Genomic DNA, 20,835 nt, shown 5'->3' with positions numbered 1-20,835 from the left:
ACCTGTTGTGGTTCAAATTCAGCCCGAGGGTGACCACGCCGGAGGAGTCGGAGAACCGGTCGGGATGAAGAAAGGACGTCGCATCCTGCGCGCCGGTGGACCTGTACAAAGCCTCCCCGGCGTTTCCGATAAGAGCCCTCCGATGGCTAAGTTAGCGTGGAGTACTTGTTGGCTAGTCCAACCAGAGAAAAAAAGGTCCTAAGGCGTTACCTGATAGGGCTATTTATAATCTCCGCGGAGGTGCCTAGGTAGTGGAGGTATGACCCGTCCTCATCATGAGAGAATATGGCGTTTGGCCAGGTGGCATGCTGCCAGGGCTTGCTTGAGGCACACGGTGTAGGCCGTTCTTGTGAACGACATGACGTTGACAGAGGTGGCAGGGTATGACCCTTAGCAGCAAGATATGGCGCCTGGTCAACATGTCGTGGAGTGGCCAGCAAGTAAAGCATGGCGCGGTAAGGTTGTAATGTACGACCATGTATGCCAGTGTAGGGGCACGCGTAGGTACGCACGTGGATGCGGCCGTGGGCGAGGTCGGGCTCGCTTGGAGGCCGCAACATTTACTTGAAGTCAGCTTGATGAACACTGAGGTCGGGCCGACTTGGGGCCCGCGACATATGTTCGTGAGGTCGGCTCGGCGGACTCTGAGGTTGGCCCAGTCTCCTTAGTTCTTAGTTGACTCTGCAGGACGCTCTCACTCAGATCGGGGCGACGTTACCTGCGGTCAAATAGTATGTTTAGCAAGGTCGGCTCGGCGGACTCTAAGGTCGGCCCAGCCTTTCCGACTCTGAGGTTTGTTCGATAGTGCCTCGAGCTAGGGCCGGGGCGGGTCGTCAAAGATGCTTGGCGCCCCGAGCTCAGGTCAGAGCGCGTCGTTGGATGCTTGGCACCCTGAGCTCAGGTCGGGGCGCGTCATTGGAGAAGGTTCCTGCAGGTCGTAGTAGTGGAGAGATCTGGGCGAGGTCGGCCGGTCCGTTGGTGAAATCCGAGCTTGAATTGGCTCTTAGCGGGATCGAGGTCCGGCCTGATCGGTGCTGAGGTCTGCTCGGTTAGACTGGGATGATCCCCTGTCCTGAGTAGGACGATCCATTTTATCCCCTATCATTTGCCCCCCGACTTCCGAGGTCGAGTCATTCTTTGGCTCGGGCGAAAAAAGTAGCTGAGTTGTTAGTCATCCTGCATCGTAGCTAAGTGTATGTTAAGATGTACACACCGAGCTGGGTACACTGTGTTATTAGGAGCCGACGTCTTCAGGCTGAGCTTCGTAGTTTTCTGTAAACTTTAACTTGGGCGCTCGAACCGAGGTCGGATCACCTTCATATATTTTTCCTAAGGTCAAGGGAGTCTTATTGACTCACAATCGATGGGCCTTTTCAGCTCTTAATGCCTACGATCGCGGGAGCTCTTTGGCTCGCGATCGACACAACATAGAGCGCCCCGAACTTAGGTCGGGGCGCGTTGTCAAAGAATACTTGGTTCTCCGAGCTTGAGTTGGGGTGCATCGTCGAAGAATACTTGGCACCTTGAGCTCGGGTCAGGGCACGTCGTCGAAGAGGGCGCCCCGAACTTGGTCGGGGTGCATCATCGTAGATGGGCCTCTTCGGCTCTTAATACCTACGGTCGCGGAAGCTCTTTGGCTCGCGATCGATACAACGCAGGGTGCCCCAAACTTGGCTGGCGCGCATCGTCGCCGATATTGTCGAATGGCATTGAATGTCGTCAAAATGACGTCGAATGTCGTCGAAATGGCTCGAATACTCCTGCGGTCGTAAGAGCTCTTTGGCTCATGATCGATACAACGCAGGGCGTTCCGAGCTCGGGTCGGGGTGTGTTATCGATAATATTTGGTGTCGTTATGTCATAGTTGTGGGCTCGTACCGTGGAAACAACCAAATAGTGTCGAATCCATTAAGGCATTTTAGAGATATTTAAAAAAGGCTAAAAGATAATTTCTAATGATAATATATTTTTGAGATCAGAGTTCCAACCTGGAGGAGCTAAAGTCCCGTCCAGGGGTGGCAGCTTGTGAGCCTCAGGCCGCTAGATCTGGGCTGGTGGGGATGAGGCCTTTGCCACTGCCCTCCGAGGTCGAGGAGCCGCCAACATGTAGAATATATGGCTATGGCGTTGATGGTGCCTGCAATGGGGCAGTTGTCGTTCTGCCCCTCGTGCGGCTCTGTTCCTCGGGCTTCCCCCCGGTCAACTTAAGCATAAACAAACTGGCTTGCGGATAAGTGCCTCGATCTCATCACGAAGTTGGTAGCAATCCTCTGTATCATGGTCGTGATCTTTGTGGAAGCGGCAATATTTGCCCGAGCGCTTCCACAACTCAGACAGTCGCATCCTCGGTGGTGGTCGAATGTAAGCTTGACCCTCGATTTCCATAAGAATCTCGGCTCGGGTAGAGGTGAGGGGAGTGTATTTCCGAACTTCTGAAGAGATCTCGGATGAGTCGAGCTCTTGGGCCAAGGAAAATTTCTCTTAAGCCGGGGAGATCTACTCCTTGGTCGATCGTATTCCCTTTTGTCGACTGTCATATGCCGCATGGTAGGGGAGTAATGTTGCGAGCACTGTCCTGAGGGCTCACGCCCACGAAGAGGAAGTGTAGACTAGGCTACCGTTTGTTGTAGGCCTTGAATGGCCGCAACAAACATTTGGACTTGTTAGATGAGCAAATTAAACTGTTAGACCTGAGAAGTTTGGTCTGCCGGTGCAGGTGCTGCAGGGGGTGGACTTTGAAGCGAGTTACCGAGAGTTGGTGTCTGGCTCCTCGATGTATTTGAAGCTCCGTGGCTCCTCAATCTCATGATCATGACTCAGGCCCTCCTTCTAGTGCCAGATGTTGTGGTTCAAATTTAGCCCGAGGGTGACCACGCTGGAGGAGTCGAGAGAGCTACCGATCGGGATGGAGAAAGGACGTTGTTTCCTGCGCGCCGGCGGACCTGCATAAAGCCTCACCGACGTTTCTGTTGAGGACCTCTAATGGCTAAGTTAGCGTGGAGTATTTGTTGGCTGGTCCAGCCAGAGAAAAAAAAGGTCCTTAGGCGTTACCTAATGTGGCTATTATAGTCCCCGTGGAGGTGCCCAGATGGCGGAGGTATGGCCCGCCCTCATCATGAGAGGAGATGGCATTTGGCCAGGTGGCATGCAGCCAGAGCTTGCTTGAGGCACATGGTGTAGGCCGTTCTTGTGAACGACATGGCGTTGATAGAGGTGGCAGCATATGATTCTTGGCAGCAAGGTATGGCCCTAGTCGACATGTGGAGTGGCCAACAAGTAAAGCATGGCACGGTGAGGTTGTAATGTACGACCACGTATGCGGACGTAGGGGCGCGCGTAGGTGCGCATGTGGATGTGGCCGTGGGCGAGGTTGGGCTCGCTTGGAGGCCGTAACATTTATGTGATGAAGTCAGCTTGATGAGCACTAAGGTCGGGCCGACTTGGGGGCCGCGACATATGTTCGGTGAGGTCGGCTCGGTGGACTCTGTTCTTAGTTGACTCTAGAGGATGCTTTCACTTAGATCGAGGCGCTGTTACCTGCGGTCGATTAGTATGTTTAGCGAGGTCGGCCCAACCTTTCCAACTCTTGAGGTTTGTTTGATAGCGCCCCGAGCTAGGGCCAGGAAGCATCGTCGAAGATGCTTGGTGCTCGGAGCTCAGGTCGGGGCGCGTCGTCGGAGATGCTTGGCACCCCGAGCTCAGTCGGGGCACGTCATCGGAGATGCTTGGTGCCCCAAGCTTAGGTCGGGGCGCGTTGTTGGAGAAGGTTGCTGCAGGTCATAGTAGTGGAGAGAGCTGGACGAGGTCGGCCGGTCCTTTGGTGAAATTCTAGCTCGGACTGGCTCTTAGCGGGACCGAGGTCTGGCCTAGTCGGTGCTGAGGTCTGCTCGGTCGGAATGGGATGATCCCCTGTCCTGAGCAGGACGATCCATTTTATCCTCTATTAGAACCATTTGAATTCTTTCATTGACTACAATATTGTCTCTGTGTTTGTCGTCATCTATTAGTTCTCAAAACACCTTATCCGAGAAAGCTGCACAAGTTGGAACTTATACAAGAAGTTCTTAATGAGATATCTATCTTTTATAAGGGTTTTATATACCGTATTTTTTCTCTAATGTAGGGTTCGAATTAGTACCGGCACTCAAATGTTGGGTTGGATGCAAACTTACCATGAAGAATTTTCTTGTAAATCCGAACTCTACATTCATGGCGCTAGGTCTTAACGTATGACAGGCTAGCAGCAAGTAAGGATTAGCTATTTTCCTTATTTAGCTCTTTTTTCTTTTACTCTTTTCTTTCTTTAGTCCTTAATTGCAACCATTGATTATTTCTTAATGTATGACAGGCTAGCAGCAAACAAGGACTAGTTGTTTTCCCTATTTAGCTCTTTCTTTCTTTTGCTCCTTCTTTTTGCTAGTCCTTAATTGTAGCCATTGATTATTTCAAATTCTTGTATATATAGACAAAGCATACAACAATACAATAACAAGGCACGGAGCATCTTTCCTCCAATCTTGGTTTTCTTCATATTTTGTCATGGTATCAGAGCAATTTTATTTTTTTTTTCATGGCATCATCTTTGAGTTCTATCTCGAGTGCCTCTTCTTCCATGCTCCATACAGCTGCTGATCATTCCAGCCCATATTTTCTCCATGATGGTGATAGCCCAGGCACCATATTGGTCTTGCAACCCCTTGATGGTGATAACTACCCCACCTAGAGCTGTTCCATTATATGGCATTAAGAGCCAAGCACAAAATAGAGTTCATTGATGGGTCTCTTCCCAAGCCAAGCCCGACTGATCCCTGTATATGTCATGGGTTCGTTGCAACCACATGGTCCTCTCTTGGATCATCAATTCTATCTCCAAAGACCTGAGTGCTAGCGTGATCTACATCGACAATGCTCGTGACATGTGGCTTGATCTCAAAGACCGGTTCTCCCATAGCAATGGTCCTCGCATTTTTCAACTAAAGAAAGCAATTTCCTCTCTTACTCAAAATCAAAATTCTGTAAGTACCTATTTCACCAAACTCAAAAGCTATTGGGATGAGTTGCTCAACTTTTGACCTCTACCCGATTGTTCATGTGGCGCTTTCAAGCAATTGGTCGATTACCAACAATAGGAGTATGTTCTCCATTTTTTAATGGGTCTCAATGACTCTTTCTCTAATATAAGGTCAGATTCTTCTTATGGACCCCTTGCCGCCCATTAATGAAGTCTTTGCCCTCATTATTCAAGAAGAAAAACAACGAGATATCACTGTTACACCGTCCCTCGACCTTAAATCCACTGCCTTGGTCAGCAAGACACATACTGCTCAACAACCTCCTCGGTCAAACGTCAAGAAAAATAGCTCCAACTTTTTTCGTCGTGAGCATCCAACATGCTCTCATTGCAACATCGTTAAACACACTATTGATAAATGCTACAAACTTCATGGGTACCCTCCAGGCTATCACACCAAGATTAATTCTCAACGCTCGGCCAACTAGGTAGCCACCAGGGGCCTATCCTTCTGATGCTTCACAACTGCCGATTATCCAAGAACAGTGTTAGCAACTTCTTGCTCCTATCAAGAGCCCTTCTCTCTCTCAAGCCTCGGCCAATCATGCAAGTAACATATTATCCTCACAATCTCAGCCTACATCTAATCTTGCAGGTACATTCCTTTGTTTTGCATCATTCTCTACACATAAAATTTTTTGGATTATTGACACAAGCGCGACCGACACACATGGTCGGATCCGTCACTTGCCTCACTTCCATCACTTCGGCTCTTCAAGCTACTATCAAATTGCCCAATGGTGATGTTGCTTCTGTCACCCACATGAAACTGTACACCTCATAAATTCTCTTATTTTACATGATGTCTTGGTCGTACCTTTCTTCTCATTTAATCTTATTTATGCAAGTAAGCTTGTTCATTCTTTTCATGTTGCCTTATATTCTTGCTTGACTATTATTTTATATAGGACCCTTCCACATGGAGGACAATTGGGATGGGTAAGAAATACGCTGGGCTATATCACCTGCTACATGTTGGCGGAGGCCGATGTGGGCCAAGTCAGTAAGGCTCGTCCGCGGCGGAGGCCGGTGTGGGCCAAGTCGCAATCGAACGCCGGAGAGGCATTTGGGATGGTCGGTTTAAAGACCATGGTTAAGCCTTCACCATCACCTGCGGGTTTTAGTGAGATGGCAGCGCCTACGGTCCTAACAATGGTATCAGAGCCAGCGACACAGGTTCGATTCCCAGGATAAGCGATTAAAAAAAAAACTCCCTTGCTGGAGAGGAAAAAATATTGGCGAAGGCCAGTGTGGGCCAAATCAGCAGGGCTCGCTTGCTGGGAGGAATTGTTGGCAGAGGACGGTGTGGGCCAAGTCAGCAAGGCTTGCCCGCGGCAGAGGCCGATGTGGGCCAAGTCGCAATCGAACGCCGGAGGGGCATTTGGGATGGTCGGTTTAAAGACCATGGTTAAGCCTTCACCATCATCTGCAGGTTTTAGTGAGATGGCAGCACCTACGGTCCTAACACTACATGATCCGGTTGGCTCGCCTGCTGTTGCAGCTTCTGTGGTTGTCACTTCTCCAGATCTATGGCACTATTATCTTGGACACCCTTCTTTTTCTTGCTTAGAATTAGTAGCATGTTCTGTTTCTAGTATTTCCCTCTCTTCAAATAATCATTGTACCGTTTGCCCTCTTGCAAAATAACATTGTTTGTCTTTTTCACTTAGTTATATCAAATCGAAACATGCATTTGACTTCATTCATATTGATATTTGGGGACCATTTTCTATGGTTTCTCGTGATGGTTCTCAATATTTTTTTTAAAGTTTTATAGATGATTTTACACGTTGCACATGGGTCTATCTCATGCGCACCAAGTATGAAACCTGCTCTCTCATTCAACCTTTTTTTTCACTTATCTCTACTTAAGTCAATGCAAATATTAAACAAGTGCGCAGTGATAATGGCTTTGAATTTGACATGCAAGATTTCTTTGCTGAAAAGGGAGTTATTCATCAATGGAGTTGCGTCAACACATCCCAACAAAATGGAGTTGTTGAACTCAAATACCCACACATACTCAATGTTGCTCGTGCACTCCGTTTCCAAGCTAGCCTCCCTCTTCAATTTTGAGGAGATTGCGTACTTACAGCCACCTACCTTATGAATCGCCTCCCAACTCCACTTCTCTTAGGCAAGTCTCCTTATAAATTTCTTTTTTCTTCCAAGCCATCATATTCCCATTTGCTCATTTTGGATGCTTGTGTTATGCTTCCACTAATGCTACCAATCGTTCTAAGTTTGATGCCCATGCTAGGCGTGGTCTTTTCTTAGGTTACCCATATGGTGTCAAAGATTACAAAATCCTTGACCTTGACACTCATGCAATATTCATTTCTTGGGACGTTATTTTCCATGAAACAATATTTTCCTACCACAATCATTCTCCTGAAACTTCAATTGTGCTTCCTCGCTCCATTTCTGAACACGTGCCAACTTCCTCCTCGCCTCCACCCAGGCCACCACTGCTCCTTCAACCCTGCCACCGCACCTTTCCAACCTAAAGCGATCTTCAAGGCCACGGCAACCAGGATACTTGCAGGACTATCATTGCCATCTGGCGTCATCTCCTAAATGTTCCCAATCATCCACTATGTAGTTGGGTCTCCAACAGTCAGGTACTCCTCATAATCTTTCTTTATCACTCTCTTATGATCGTTTGTCTCCCATTCACTGTGCTTTTGCTTTAGCTATATCTTCCCATATCGAACATCGCACCTTTCAGCAGGCTATTAAATATGCTCACTGGCATGATGCCATGGCTACTGAGATTCGAGCACTTGAGGAGAATAATACTTGGACAATCACTACTCTTCCTCCTAACAATCATCCAGTCGGATGCTAGTAGATTATAAAATCAAGTACAAATCTGATGGGCACTATCGAGTGTTACAAAGCTTGCTTAGTGGCCAAAAATTATACTCAACAAGAAGGTTTTGAATACCACAACACATTTTCTCTGTAGCTAAATTAACTACTGTTCAATGTCTTCTGACCGTAGCAGCGATCAAGAATTGGGAGTTGCACCAACTTGATGTCAACAACGCCTTCCTTCTTGATGACCTCCATGACGAAGTATACATGTCCCTTCCACCGGGTTTCTTTATTCAGAGGGAGCATCAGGTGTGTCGGCTCAACAAATCCCTTTATGGCTTGAAACAAGCCTCTCGGTAATGGTTCTTTAAGTTCTCCAGCACTCTTCAAGAGCATGGCTTTATACAAGCTGATGCGTTGCAAAACTGCTCTCCCAAGTACAGGAGAATCGCACAAGTAGTATAACTCGAAAGTCCGAGACCGATTCCTCAGGAAACGATCTATGGATTATTAGCATAATTTTTAGATGTAATTTTCAGTTGATTTTCCAGAAATTAAAAGCAGAGAATAATAGATAAATAAACAAAGTTCAATAAAATAGAGATGGTAGGGACCTGGAATCCTTCTTAATGATATTGCATCCAAGAAATAAACTCTATGGTTCTTGATTAAAGACTAATGGTAAGATAGATCTAATCAAAAATATGTTTCATGAACATATAAACTCAACTTTTAAGCATTCATCGTGCTTACTACATCTACGACGAATCAAATACTAAAGTAATCCATATATCAATAGACATAAGCCATTAAAGAACTATCTACGAAATAACTATGCATGGATCAAGAACATATCAATAGATATAAATCATTGAAAGCAAAAGTTCAGAGTTTACTTCAAAGAGCAATACATCAAAGGTTCCTCCATCACCCTTCCTAAGATATCAGCCACTCATTCCAAACATCAGCCTCTTTTTTTTTCTTTTTTCTTTTCGGAAACAGGGCATCCCCTGTTTCTCTTTTTCTTCCCTCCTCTATTTTTTTTTAGAATGAGAACTCCCCCTTTCCCAGCCGAGAGAGCCCCTCATATAGTTCGTGAGAGCGCTAATGCTCGCAGGGGAATGGGCGTGGATGGCTAGGATGAGATCGCGAATGCTGAGCCTGTTGTGATGCTAGGATGTGCCAATGAACGGATGGATGGATCGATGCAGACGCTGGGAAGATCGTGAACTCCGAATGTTGCGGACGCGGAAGAAGCGGACTGATGGATTGCTAATCCGGAAGCTGATTTGGAGGGAACGGACGGAATGGATGCATCGCTGGAGGAGGCAGATCACGGAATGATGCGGATTTGGAAGCTAGCCGCAGGATGAAATTTGGATGCGCTGGATGCGGACGCTGGGAAGCTTCACAGGAGGCTCGCAGGATGCATTATGAATGCGGACGGGATCTGAGGAGGCTGGGATTTTGTTGGAAGGAGGTTGAGGTGCGGAAATGGAAGATTGCAAGGAATTGGACGCAGGAGAATCGCCACGGACGGCCGGATGTTGGGCTCGGGATGCTGAGATTCGGATGATGCCGGGGTGACGGTGGGGATGAATGAATCATGAACTCTAGAAGCCTTTGAAATGGGGAAAGAGGAGGATGCGGGATGCTGGGTGGATGCTTCGCGGACGGCTGGGAGGCGCGTGAGACGGGCGGATGAATCTGGATGAGCGGAAGCAAGGGACGCAAGAGATCAGATCACGGATCCGCTACTATGAACCCCACGGGCTTTTGGATCCTCTCGGATGATGAAACTAGACCCTGGGCAGATCCATTATGCGTTGCCTCCGGATGGCTGCCAAGTGTCGCTCAAGTGCAAGTGTACTTGACCAAATTCAATTATGCTCCAGCATGATCAGGTTCAGGATCATGCATCATCCAATCTATACCAAATACGCATCTTAACTCTAATTTATGATCACCTGCATCCAACAAAAATATAATATTTAACTCAGCGATTTTATTGTGATATGTTAGTAGTAATACTAATTTAAGCAGCATGTAAATCGCACTTTTGTACTCTCGTCACAAGCATCATGTGATCATTCTCTTTTTGCATGGGTACATGGTACTTCTTTTACAGCTCTCTTTATTTATGTCGACGATATTATCATCGCCAGCAATGATAACGCTTTTATTGCTGACCTCAAAGCCTTTATGTTAGATGTATGCCCTATAAGCCAATCTGGCTGACACATTATTAATTCTGGAACATAATTTTGTACTTGATTTATTATTATTGAATAATAAATAGGCATCATTTTTATTCATATTGTTTATGTGTCTATGAATCGTCCAAGAAATTAATAAGATGATGATTCATATTCTCAAGAGTTGAGAATTTGAGCCATGTATCATTGGTGATTAATTTCTAAATGCTCCTGATCGATGGATCATCACGAGGATGGTGATCGATCCAATGAGATCAGTGCATACATCGCTTTCCTTATGGATGGACGAGATTCGAGTCCACAGTGTGGGACACTGAAGTGATAATACATGTGCTTGTTAGAGAACAAGGTACTAAGCGTGACCAATACAAGAAGTCACTTGGATGTCTATCTACTCATCAGTGACTAGCTTGATGTTGCAGTAGTGTGACTGGTCCTTTGACCTGCGGTACTTCGGCTACTCACAGTGAGGTTATTGTAGTTTGATTGCACATATACATGGCCTCTAGACATATGGGACCTTGTAGTGTAGATTGGCTGCAGTAGGTTCACTGTAGGAGTAGGGTATGCACCTACATGGAATCTATCGACCTTGATAGATAAGGAGTGATTTTATGTGATTTATAAGACTAAGTTCGTAAGACCTCGGTTGGGGCAGTATGCACAGTGGAGAAAGAGTTCTCAACTCTCGAACTTAAGTCGAATAAATCTTGACATATGACAGACGATGGGGTTTGACGAGTTGTCCATGACCTCCGTCCTGTAGGGATCCACGAGGTGCGGCTTCAAACAGAATCTCTAAAGCCTCCCGTTCCGCCGACTGACTATTTGTCAGTCTCTTAGAGTCCTTTCCTTAGTAGCAGGAGCGACTTTCTCTTGGCATTGGCATAGACTTGTCGACTCCTTTTCTGGTACCGAACGATGATAGGTGGTACAAAGGACTGTATCATATGATAACTGCACCTAGAGGTTCATCATTCCATTCTGCTGGGAAGCCGCTACATGCTGCTAGGTGTCACTAGTGGATAGTGAGACTCACGGGGACTATCTCGATGATCGATGATCCCTGATGAGTTGAGTTGGAATCGTTCCAACCCATTGAAAGGAATTTTCAATGATATTGTGATGGAGATCGCAATATATCTCACTACCAGACAGAATAGAACCTATGGGGTCACACACATTAAAGGTATTGACTGATCCGATGGTTGAATTGTGATTATGAATCACGAGTAATCAATTTGATTGATAATTAGTTGAAGAATGAACAATGGGATTTAATTAATTGGACTTAAACGCGAATCCTACTTGGAGTAGGATTCCTAGAGTCCTAATTAGATTAGGACTGTGAGTCCTACTGGAGTAGGATTCCTAGAGTCCTAACTGAATTAGGATTTCGAATTCAAATTAGAGTCCTACTTAGAGTAGGATTCCCAGAGTCCTAATTAGATTAGGACTTCGGGTTCAAATCAGAATCCTAATTGAATTAGGACTAAAATTGTACAAGTTCTAATTGGATTAGAATTTCTTAAGTCCTAATTAATTATTAATCTAATGAATTAACATGACTCCTAATTGGATTAGGATATTGAAGAGTTCAATTGAGTCCATGATTCATTTAAGTTCTAATTGGATTAGGACTTGCATAGAATTAAAACCAAATTGGTTCACACTTAGATCAAAGCCTAATTAGATTAGGACTTGACCATGTGAGGGCATCCTAGTCCTCCTTAGAGGAGGACTAGGTTAATCAAGAGGGAGGGGCGTACACCCCTCCTCTTGTTTTTCCTTGGTGCGGCAAACAAGAGGGGCTGGCGCCCCTCTTGGAAAAACATCAAGGAGCTCCTAATTTGTAGGAGCTCTGCATGCTTTATAAGGGGAAGTGTGGGCGGCACCTAGGGCATTGAAGCCCTCTTCCTTTCCAACCGTGAGCCCCTCTCCCTTTCCTTGGTTCAGCCGCAAGCGAGGAGAAAGAAAAAGAGGTGTTGGCGGCCTTCTCCCTCCTCCCTTCCTTCTTCCAATGCAGGGGAAAGAAAAGGCTGCATCTAGCCTTTGGTTCTTTTTCCCTAGATCCTTCTTCCTCTTCCTCCTTCCTAAGGCAATCAAGAGTTGATTCAAAGTGAGAACTTCAGCCATCAAAATAAATCTCTGCAAGGGAGCTAGCACCCTGGGGAGATTCGAGTGTTAGGATTGGTCCTCTGCCTCGTGTGGATACCCCATAGAGGCCGGACGCGTGTGCGGCTTCAGGCGAGCCTTCATCCAAAACCATGATCATCAGTTTGCGGTGATCATCTACCCGCACAAGGTGAAGATCTGATCTTCCTAATGGTTTTAAAAAAATTTAATCCTAATCTATCTACGAACATCGTTTTGAAATACGTTCATGCGATGAACGCTGATCCCGCGCATGCCCCTTCCGCTACATTCTTCTTATCTGATTTTTCTGCGGCATGGGCGGGGTTCCCAACACTTTATTCATCGTCATTTTAAGATTAAAAATCTGGGTCCTCTCAAATATTTTTTGGACTTAGAAGTAGCTTGTACTTCCAAAGGAATTTCTTTATGCCAGCACAAGAATGCTCTAGAAATTGTTGTAGATAGTGGTCTTCTTGGCTCCAAACCCATCACTTTTCCTATGGTTCAAAATCTGAAGCTCACCAAGACAGATGGCCCTTCTCTGGATGATCCCACAAGTTATCGCTGACTAATTGGACGTTTTACTGTATCTCACGGTTACTTGCCCGGACCTATCCTATGCTATTCAAATTCTCAGTCAATTTATGGATAGCCCTCGTCAACCTCACATGGATGCAGCTACATAGGTTATTCGTTATATCAAAGGGACCCCGAGTCAAGGAATATTTTTTCCTTCATATTCTCCTCTACATTTGAAGGCTTTTTGTGACTCAAATTGGGCTGGTTGTCCTAATACTCACCTATCTGTCACCAGATACTACATCTTCCTTGGTGATTCTCCTATTTCTTAGAAATCAAAGAAACAAAGTATTGTCCTTCGTTCTTCGACAGAAGCTAAGTATCGTGCAATGGCTTCCACTTGTTGCGAACATACTTAGTTGTTAACTGTTCTACAAACTTTACAGATACAACATCCCCAACCTGCTCTCTTATTTTGGGACAACCAAGCTGTTTTGCACATTGGTGCAAATCCCGTCTTCCACGAACGAACCAAACATATAGAAATTGACTGTCATCTCATTCACGAAAAATTGCAAGCTGGTTTCATTTGCACTCTTCATGTTTCTTCTCAGCATCAGATTGGTGATCTTTTCACAAAACCATTAGGTTCCGATCAGTTTAATTTTCTCATCTGCAAGCTGGGTGTGCATAACATACACACTCTACCTTGAGGGGGAGTCTTAACGTATGACAGGCTAGCAGCAAGCAAGGATTAGCTATTTTTCTTACTTAGCTTTTTCTTTCTTTTGCTCTTTTCTTTCTTTAGTCCTTAATTACAACCATTGATTATTTCTTAATGTATGACAGGCTGACTGGCTAGCAGCAAGCAAGGACTTTTTGTTTTCCTTATTTAACTCTTTCTTTCTTTTGCTCCTTCCTTTTGTTAGTCCTTAATTGTAGTCATTGATTATTTCAAACTCTTATATATATAGATAAAGCATACATCAATACAACAACAAGGCACAGAGCATGTTTCCTCCAATCTTGGTTTTCTTCATATTTTGTCACTAGGATCAAAATAGTCAAACTTAACATGAGAGACTTTTATGTAATAATATGCATCTTCAAAAAGGGTTCGGGTTGGCGTTGGCTTCATCATCGGAGGCCCGGACTTCAGAGTGGTTTGTTTACTGGTGGTTGTCAGATCTTTGACACCTCGGTATTGGAAGCTGAGCTAAAGGTGGCATGGGCCGGGTTAGGCCATGCTCGGCGTGTGCTGCAAGCCAAAGCAGTTATGCTGAGGGTGACTCGGCAACAGTTATCGATTGAATCTAGGAAGGCACTGGCGGTGTGTGCGTGTCACCCCCTGCTTTGAGATATCCGGACAATGGTTAGTGGTGGCGTAGTGTTTCAGGCCAAGCATGTATACAGAAAGGTCAGGTCAATGGAGCCGCAGATTGGGTGGCTTCGTATGTGCCATGTGGCCAATCATTCTGAAGGTGCTCTACGGGGTCGGAAAAAGTAAGATGCCTAGAGCACTCCAAGATGTATTATTTTTCGATTTTGTTTAGATGTGTTTGTATTAGAATTGTATGAATTATCCGTCTTGAAAATAAAAAAATAAAAAAATAAATAATAAAAAAAAAAAAAGGGAAGGAGTAATGTGGTTTTTTTTTTTGCGCGCGTCAAGGGCGAACCAGTCCCGGCATCCGACTGCCGGGCCCAGTTCAAATTTCTATAAAGGGATAATTTCATTGGTGACGGGCGGAAAAGAATGGAAGAATGGGGGCAATCGGGTAATTGGATAGAGCTGGAGCCTGGAGAGCATCACCCACAACTAGGGGTGGTTCTATATACACCCCCCCTATTGCTCAGGACACCCCCCAAAAATTAAAAAAAAATTAAATACTCTCTACACCCCCCCATTTGCTAAGGACACCCCTAAAAAATTAAATTCCTAAATTACCCCCCACCCTTCCCACCCCCTCACCTAAATTGCTCTCTACACCCCCCAAACCCCCCCCACCCCGCTCTTCCCCTCCAAAACACCCGCCGGCTTCTCTCTTCCGCCCAAAAAACTTCGCCTCAAGCACCTCCCCGGCCATCTCCCGAGCAACGAGCACCTCGCCGGCGGAGAAGGAGGGGGGAGGCGGAGGAGGAGGACGGGGAGGCGGGGGAGGTGGGGGATGGGGAGGAGGAGGAAGGAGGACGGGGAGGTGGGGGAAGAGGAGTGAGAGGAGGTGGCGGAGGAGGAGGGGGGAGGCGGAGGAGGAGGACGGGGAGGTGGAGGGGGAGGACGGAGAGGTGGAGGGGAGGAGGGGGGGAGGTGGGGGATGGGGAGGAGGAGGAAGGAGGACGGGGAGGTGGGGGATGGGAGGACGGGGAGGTGGAGGGAAGGAGGGGGGAGGTGGGGGATGGGGAGGAGGAGGAAGGAGGACGGGGAGGTGGGGGAAGAGGAGTGAGAGGAGGTGGCGGAGGAGGAGGGGGGAGGCGGAGGAGGGGAGGTGGAGGGGAGGAGGGGGGAAGGTGGGGGATGGGGAGGAGGAGGAAGGAGGAAGGGGGAGTGTACTGAGAAAATTTTAAGGGCAATATGGTAATTACACTAAAGGTTAGTTTGGGTATTTTTTTTTTTGGTTTTTGGGGGGTGTCCTGAGCAATAGGGGGGGTGTATATAGAACTACCCCACAACTAGTGATGCGCCTCTGCTCGGATAGGGGAGCTCTTGCACGCGTCTTCCCTCACCGCCAGCGTCGGGATGAGGGTTCTGAGCGCGCTGTCCCAGCCTTCGCCATGGCCGGCTGCCGCCCTCTCTCCTTCCCACGGGTTCCGTTCCTCCTCCCATTTTTCGTCGTCGTCTCCCTCTCATCTTATCTCATCTCTGCACAAGAATTCGCCTTTCTGCCTTCGAGGCCTCGATCCTAAACCAGGTCAGAAACGAACCCCACTTCCAATACAAGAGGAGATGTGCTCAAAAGAGACTTCCCCCCCCTTCCTTTCCCAAGAAACTGCTATGAATCTTTTAGCGAGGATTACTATTTAGGCTTCTAGTTTTATCTTTCTTCGTTCTTATCAAATCTGCTGTTTTTATCTTTTGTTGTGCTGCCTCATGGCCGGTGCTTGCACGTAAATTTCTGGAGATCTAACGATCAATAGGGCTTCTGTCTTGCTGTTAATCCTGCTTGCTTTTCTTTTCTTTTCCTCTCTGGTCATTGCATCATTTTATTTTGAGAAGATTTTTTTGTTCTTCTTGGGAAGGTTTCGGGTATCGAAATTGCAATATATATAAATGATAGGCTTAAACTAATGTTCATAAAATGCTTTCCGATAATATATTATTGGGTTTCGAGATATATATATATATATATATATATATATATATATATATATATATATATATATATATATATATATATATATATATATATATATATATATATATATATATATATATATATATATATATATATATTGTTAATTAGATTTCTGTGCTTTTAATCACAATGGTTGTCTCAATAGATTGCTAGGTGGCTGTTCTGCTTGGTTTGGTTGGGTACATATTGGATTATAGTGCTAATGAATTGAAACTTTATTTAGAATTCTGAGGTAAAACATTTTCCTTCTTCTGTATGGTAGTTTTTCCCTCTACCACCCACAGGGACTTCGTCACCAGTGCAAGCAATGGGCAAGGACCTGCGAAGTTTTATTCGGCATTTCCTACATCTCCTACTCTTGTTGCCTCTGTTGATGACCTCTTTGAGTTCATATGCTCGGGTCCTCTGATCGAAAAATTGGGTTTTACTGCTGAGACTGTAGCTGAGTCCATCGACAGGTGGTTACAGATTGGTTTTGGCTTGTGTCAGTTGTTCCGGTTGAAACGACCTTAATTTGTCAGCTCCTGAGAAGGCACGAATATATCATTTCTACGTTCCGGTGTTCCTCTGGTGTGAAGATCAGATTTCGCGCCATAGGTCCAAATTTAATGATGGAGATGAGATCCCACCTCTAGTGGTACGTGTATGCTCTCCGACTGTGATTACAGCTTGGTAGTAGCTTCTATTGTCCCTCTTTATTGAGTAAAATCTATGTTGAATGAGTTTTCTTCAACTTCATTTCCTGGTTTGAGATTTGAACCTTGAGCGGGACATCATACTTTTGTGAACAAGATATTGATTTTGTGACATCGAATATAACTTATTGGAAGTTTTTGGAGTAGTTGTATTTATGAATATAAAGGAAGAAGAAGAATCTAGGACCCTATGAAATAACATTGACTTTCTATGCTTTGCAGATTGGTGTAAGTGCTCCTCAAGGTAGTGGAAAAACAACTCTTGTTTTTGCTCTTGATCATCTTTTCCGGCGATCTGGTAGGTATGGTTGCTGATAATGAGGAGCCAGAAATATAATCTGCTTGCTGATGATACTTTCTGTATATAATAACTATCATAACCTTTAGAGTAAATACCTGATTCGGATTCAGCAGGTCTTTTTGTCTTATTCAACCAATTATGACATCCCTTCTTCCCCGCTTGACGAATGTTAGTATTCTTTATGGATTCACAAATATGATATGATGGTGTGTTTATGTTAAATATCTCTCAGGAATGCAGCAACATTATCAATAGACGATTTTTATTTGACAGCGGAGGATCAGGTAGGGATATAGAGATTTAGAACAGTGGTTGCCCTCTTGTTTATTTTTCTCTGTATTCTGATGAGTGAATATTTTGTTTCAGGCTAAACTAAGGAGTCAAAAATCCTGGAAATGCTCTCTTGGAGGTGCTGAAAATATTCACCGAGTGTATATTACAGTAATTGAACAATCTATGATTCAGCTGTGATGTCATAAATCTCCCAAATTTGGAGTATCTTCGTTTATGGAAGTTTGATTGCAATGAACATTTTGTGAATATCGTCTGTTCACACATTTCAGTTTCGTGGGAATGCGGGAAGCCATGACCTGCAGTTCTCAATTGATACACTTACATCTTTAAGCAAGCTGACAAAAAAAGGTATGATTTTTCAAGGAATCACCAGACATTTCTCTATATGTCTAATTTGTGTTTTCAGCCGATCAACATCAGCAATTTGGATTGTATGCTTTGTTATAAATTGGAAGAATGGAATAATTTTTCTTTATATATAATCAAAAGACACTTTTCAAGTGGAATGAAAATGATGATCCATAATATGTTAAAACCATTCAGGTATGAAGATGAAGCTTCCACGGTATGATAAGGTGTGCTTAAAAGATAAGCCTTCAAATATTTCACTCGAAAAATATTGGGTGCTCATGTTAGACTTCTTCTTTGTATTTAGTCTGCTAATGGAGGGAGGGGTGATAGAGCTGACCCTTCAACATGGCCAGAGGTTGAAGGGCCTATGGAGGTAAAGCGACCTTCAACTGTAGATTAATAGTATCAAGTCAATAATCTTAAACCCTCCCCACCCCCACCCCCCCAACCCGAAAAAAAAAAAGAATGGAAACAATTATTATTGTTGAAGAGTTTCCACCAAGTTGAAATGTCATATTCTTATTGGTATTTTTTGTGCTCTGGTCATTTAGGTTGTTTTGTTGGAAGGTTGGATGCTTGGTTTCAAACCTCTTCCAAATGAAGTTGTGAAAGCAGTTGATCCACAGGCAAGTTCTTATTGAAAAATAAATAAAAAAAATAAAATTTCCCGGTGGATTTTTTTAATAATTTTTAACTGTAATAACCTCGCTATTCTCCAGCTTGAAGTGGTAAATAAAAATCTTGAAGCCTACTTTGATGCATGGGACAAGTTTGTTGGGGCATGGATTATTATCAAGATTAAGGATCCCAACTGTGTATACCAATGGCGCTTGCAGGTTAACGTCATAATGTGATGATATATAAGCAGTTTATATTATTATATGAACATCATATATGACCTTTCTATCTCAAACATTCAATTGTAGCAATTCTTAGCATAATATGTATCTCTCTTATGGAATTTCAGGCAGAGGTGGCCATGAGGGAGGATGGGAAACCTGGCATGTCTGATGAAGAGGTGTTGCAGTCATTCATCTCTATCATCCTCTGCTCTTCTTTATAACCCCATAATATATGTTTGATTTTCCATAGCCCAAACATAATGTTGCTTAAGAATTTTGGTTAAAATTTAGTTTTAATTGATCGAGATATTACTTGTCTGTGAGTTGGCTGTGATGCCATCCTCGAGTTTATTATATGAACCTATACAGCATATATACGTTATATGCTGCATTCGCCGATCATTTACGGTCATGAATTTGACAAGTAGTTGCTAATATAATTATGCCACATGTTGAGAGTGTTGCTATTAATTCAAAATATGTCTGTCCATACCTCCAGAAGTATGACTGTTTTCAAACTGCATTTTTTGAGAGTTTTCCAAGGAATGTGCAAGCATTTTTAGATGAACTTCATATCAGTCCTTGTCCTCATTAGGTCTGCCTCTATCATATGCACACCACCCGGTTCCTTATGTTTCATAGAATAAACTTTTGTCATTTTTATGAAAGCTAAATTCCTGCAGGTTTTGGATTTTGTATCACGGTATCTGCCGGCATACAAGGCCTATCTTCCACCACTCTACTCTGAAGGACCAAAGGGCCTGGATCCAAATTGCCTTTTAGTTGTCGATATTGATGAAGAGAGGAATCCAATTGCCGAGAAGTAATCTATGATCGGAAGACTCTGTATGACATTAGTTTCATCTTTCAGTGGGTATTTAAAGATTAAATTCTTATTTTGATATTTTTGTGCATGTTCTTCCGCCTATGCCGAGAAGTAATCTATGATTGGAAGACTCTGTACAACATTAGTTTCATCTTTCAGTGGGTATTTAAAGAATAAATTCTTGTTTTGATATTTTTGTACATGTTCATCAAAAGAGGGAATATGTCATGTTTATTCATTCAATATCATCTTTGATTTTATTTTTTTTTGGTAAATGTTATCTTCGATCATTTACTTTTTATTTATTTATTTTTAGACTATAAATTATTCTCTATTGCAAGTGATGCGAATATAGGAGACTTCTATGATTGTTATGATAGTTGAGATGTATGGCATGTGAAAGAGAAGTATTTAAAGAAGAATTGGCTTGTATTGTTTGGTTCGTGAGAAAAATTTCTCTCATTGGGATGTTTTTTTTAGAAAGCCGACGTTTGGTTATATAATGTCTGGAGAAATAGTTTTTGCATATTTGGTTGGTGATGAGAAAATGGTACATTCGAGAGTGGTTTATGTTTGGTCAAACATCCACTATTTTAGAAAAATTGTGTAAAATATCCATTATATCCTTAATAAATAGAAAAGTCTTACTTCATTCTATCTAAAAGCTTAAGAGCATCTTTGAAAAAAAAAAAAAAGCTTAATTTTCAGCTTATGGAAATTGAAGTTTTTATATTTTATATAGATTTTGGTTTTTTGCATATATACTCTCCAATATATACAAAATGGTATAAATATTTTTGAAAATTTACTATTTGCATGTATACTTTCGTAAAATACTTTTGCATGTATACTTTTTTTATTCTTTTTATATATATATTTATACCATCTAACGTCGTTAAAAAATAAATGATTTAAATTTAAAATGACTGAAATAGTCTTACGGGTAGTAACTTTATAAGAATACATATGTAAATAACTTTGTGAGAATATTCATGCAATTACGCATATTTACAAGGGTATATACTTAAAAAAATAATAAAAAATGATTAAAATTCAGTAAAAATAATTCATTAATAACAAAAAGGTAACAAAAAAATTAATATTATCATGTCGTGGTCTCATGTTAATATCAACTCTTATAGAGTAAATCATGTTGCTTTTACAAAATTTTCATCTCAACATGTAAATCACTAAAAAGTATTTTACTAATTTAAACATCTACAATTGATTTAAATTCGATATGCTTTAATCTTTTAAAAATGATGAAGAATATGTAGATGTCATAGATTCAATAACAATAATTATATCAAAATTAAATGGAGAATAGCATTACAAAGGGATCACCTAATATTCCAACTTAACAAACTCAAAAAAATTTTAAAAAAATTGACAATGTGGCTCAATTTTTTTTGAA

At 43.3% G+C, this 20,835-nt stretch overlaps 1 protein-coding gene across 1 annotated transcript; it reads left to right on the top strand.

The window, feature by feature from the left end:
• Window positions 1-14,522: 14,522 nt before the first annotated feature.
• Window positions 14,523-19,664, top strand: LOC120106158 (D-glycerate 3-kinase, chloroplastic-like). The gene is given in 15 exon segments (XM_039119048.1): window positions 14,523-14,582; window positions 15,434-15,668; window positions 16,375-16,613; window positions 16,615-16,749; window positions 17,030-17,109; window positions 17,341-17,392; window positions 17,475-17,489; window positions 17,491-17,517; window positions 17,672-17,750; window positions 17,946-17,977; window positions 18,058-18,126; window positions 18,305-18,379; window positions 18,473-18,589; window positions 18,721-18,771; window positions 19,279-19,664. Coding segments are annotated over 14 exon segments (1,287 nt in total). The 5' UTR covers window positions 14,523-14,582; window positions 15,434-15,496; the 3' UTR covers window positions 19,423-19,664.
• Window positions 19,665-20,835: the final 1,171 nt, after the last annotated feature.

This window comes from Phoenix dactylifera, unplaced genomic scaffold, assembly GCF_009389715.1.
Source record: "Phoenix dactylifera cultivar Barhee BC4 unplaced genomic scaffold, palm_55x_up_171113_PBpolish2nd_filt_p 000480F, whole genome shotgun sequence".
NCBI classification, from domain to species: Eukaryota; Viridiplantae; Streptophyta; class Magnoliopsida; order Arecales; family Arecaceae; genus Phoenix; species Phoenix dactylifera.
Note: the sequence above shows the minus strand (reverse complement) of the source record. Positions and strands in the feature narration are given on the sequence as shown.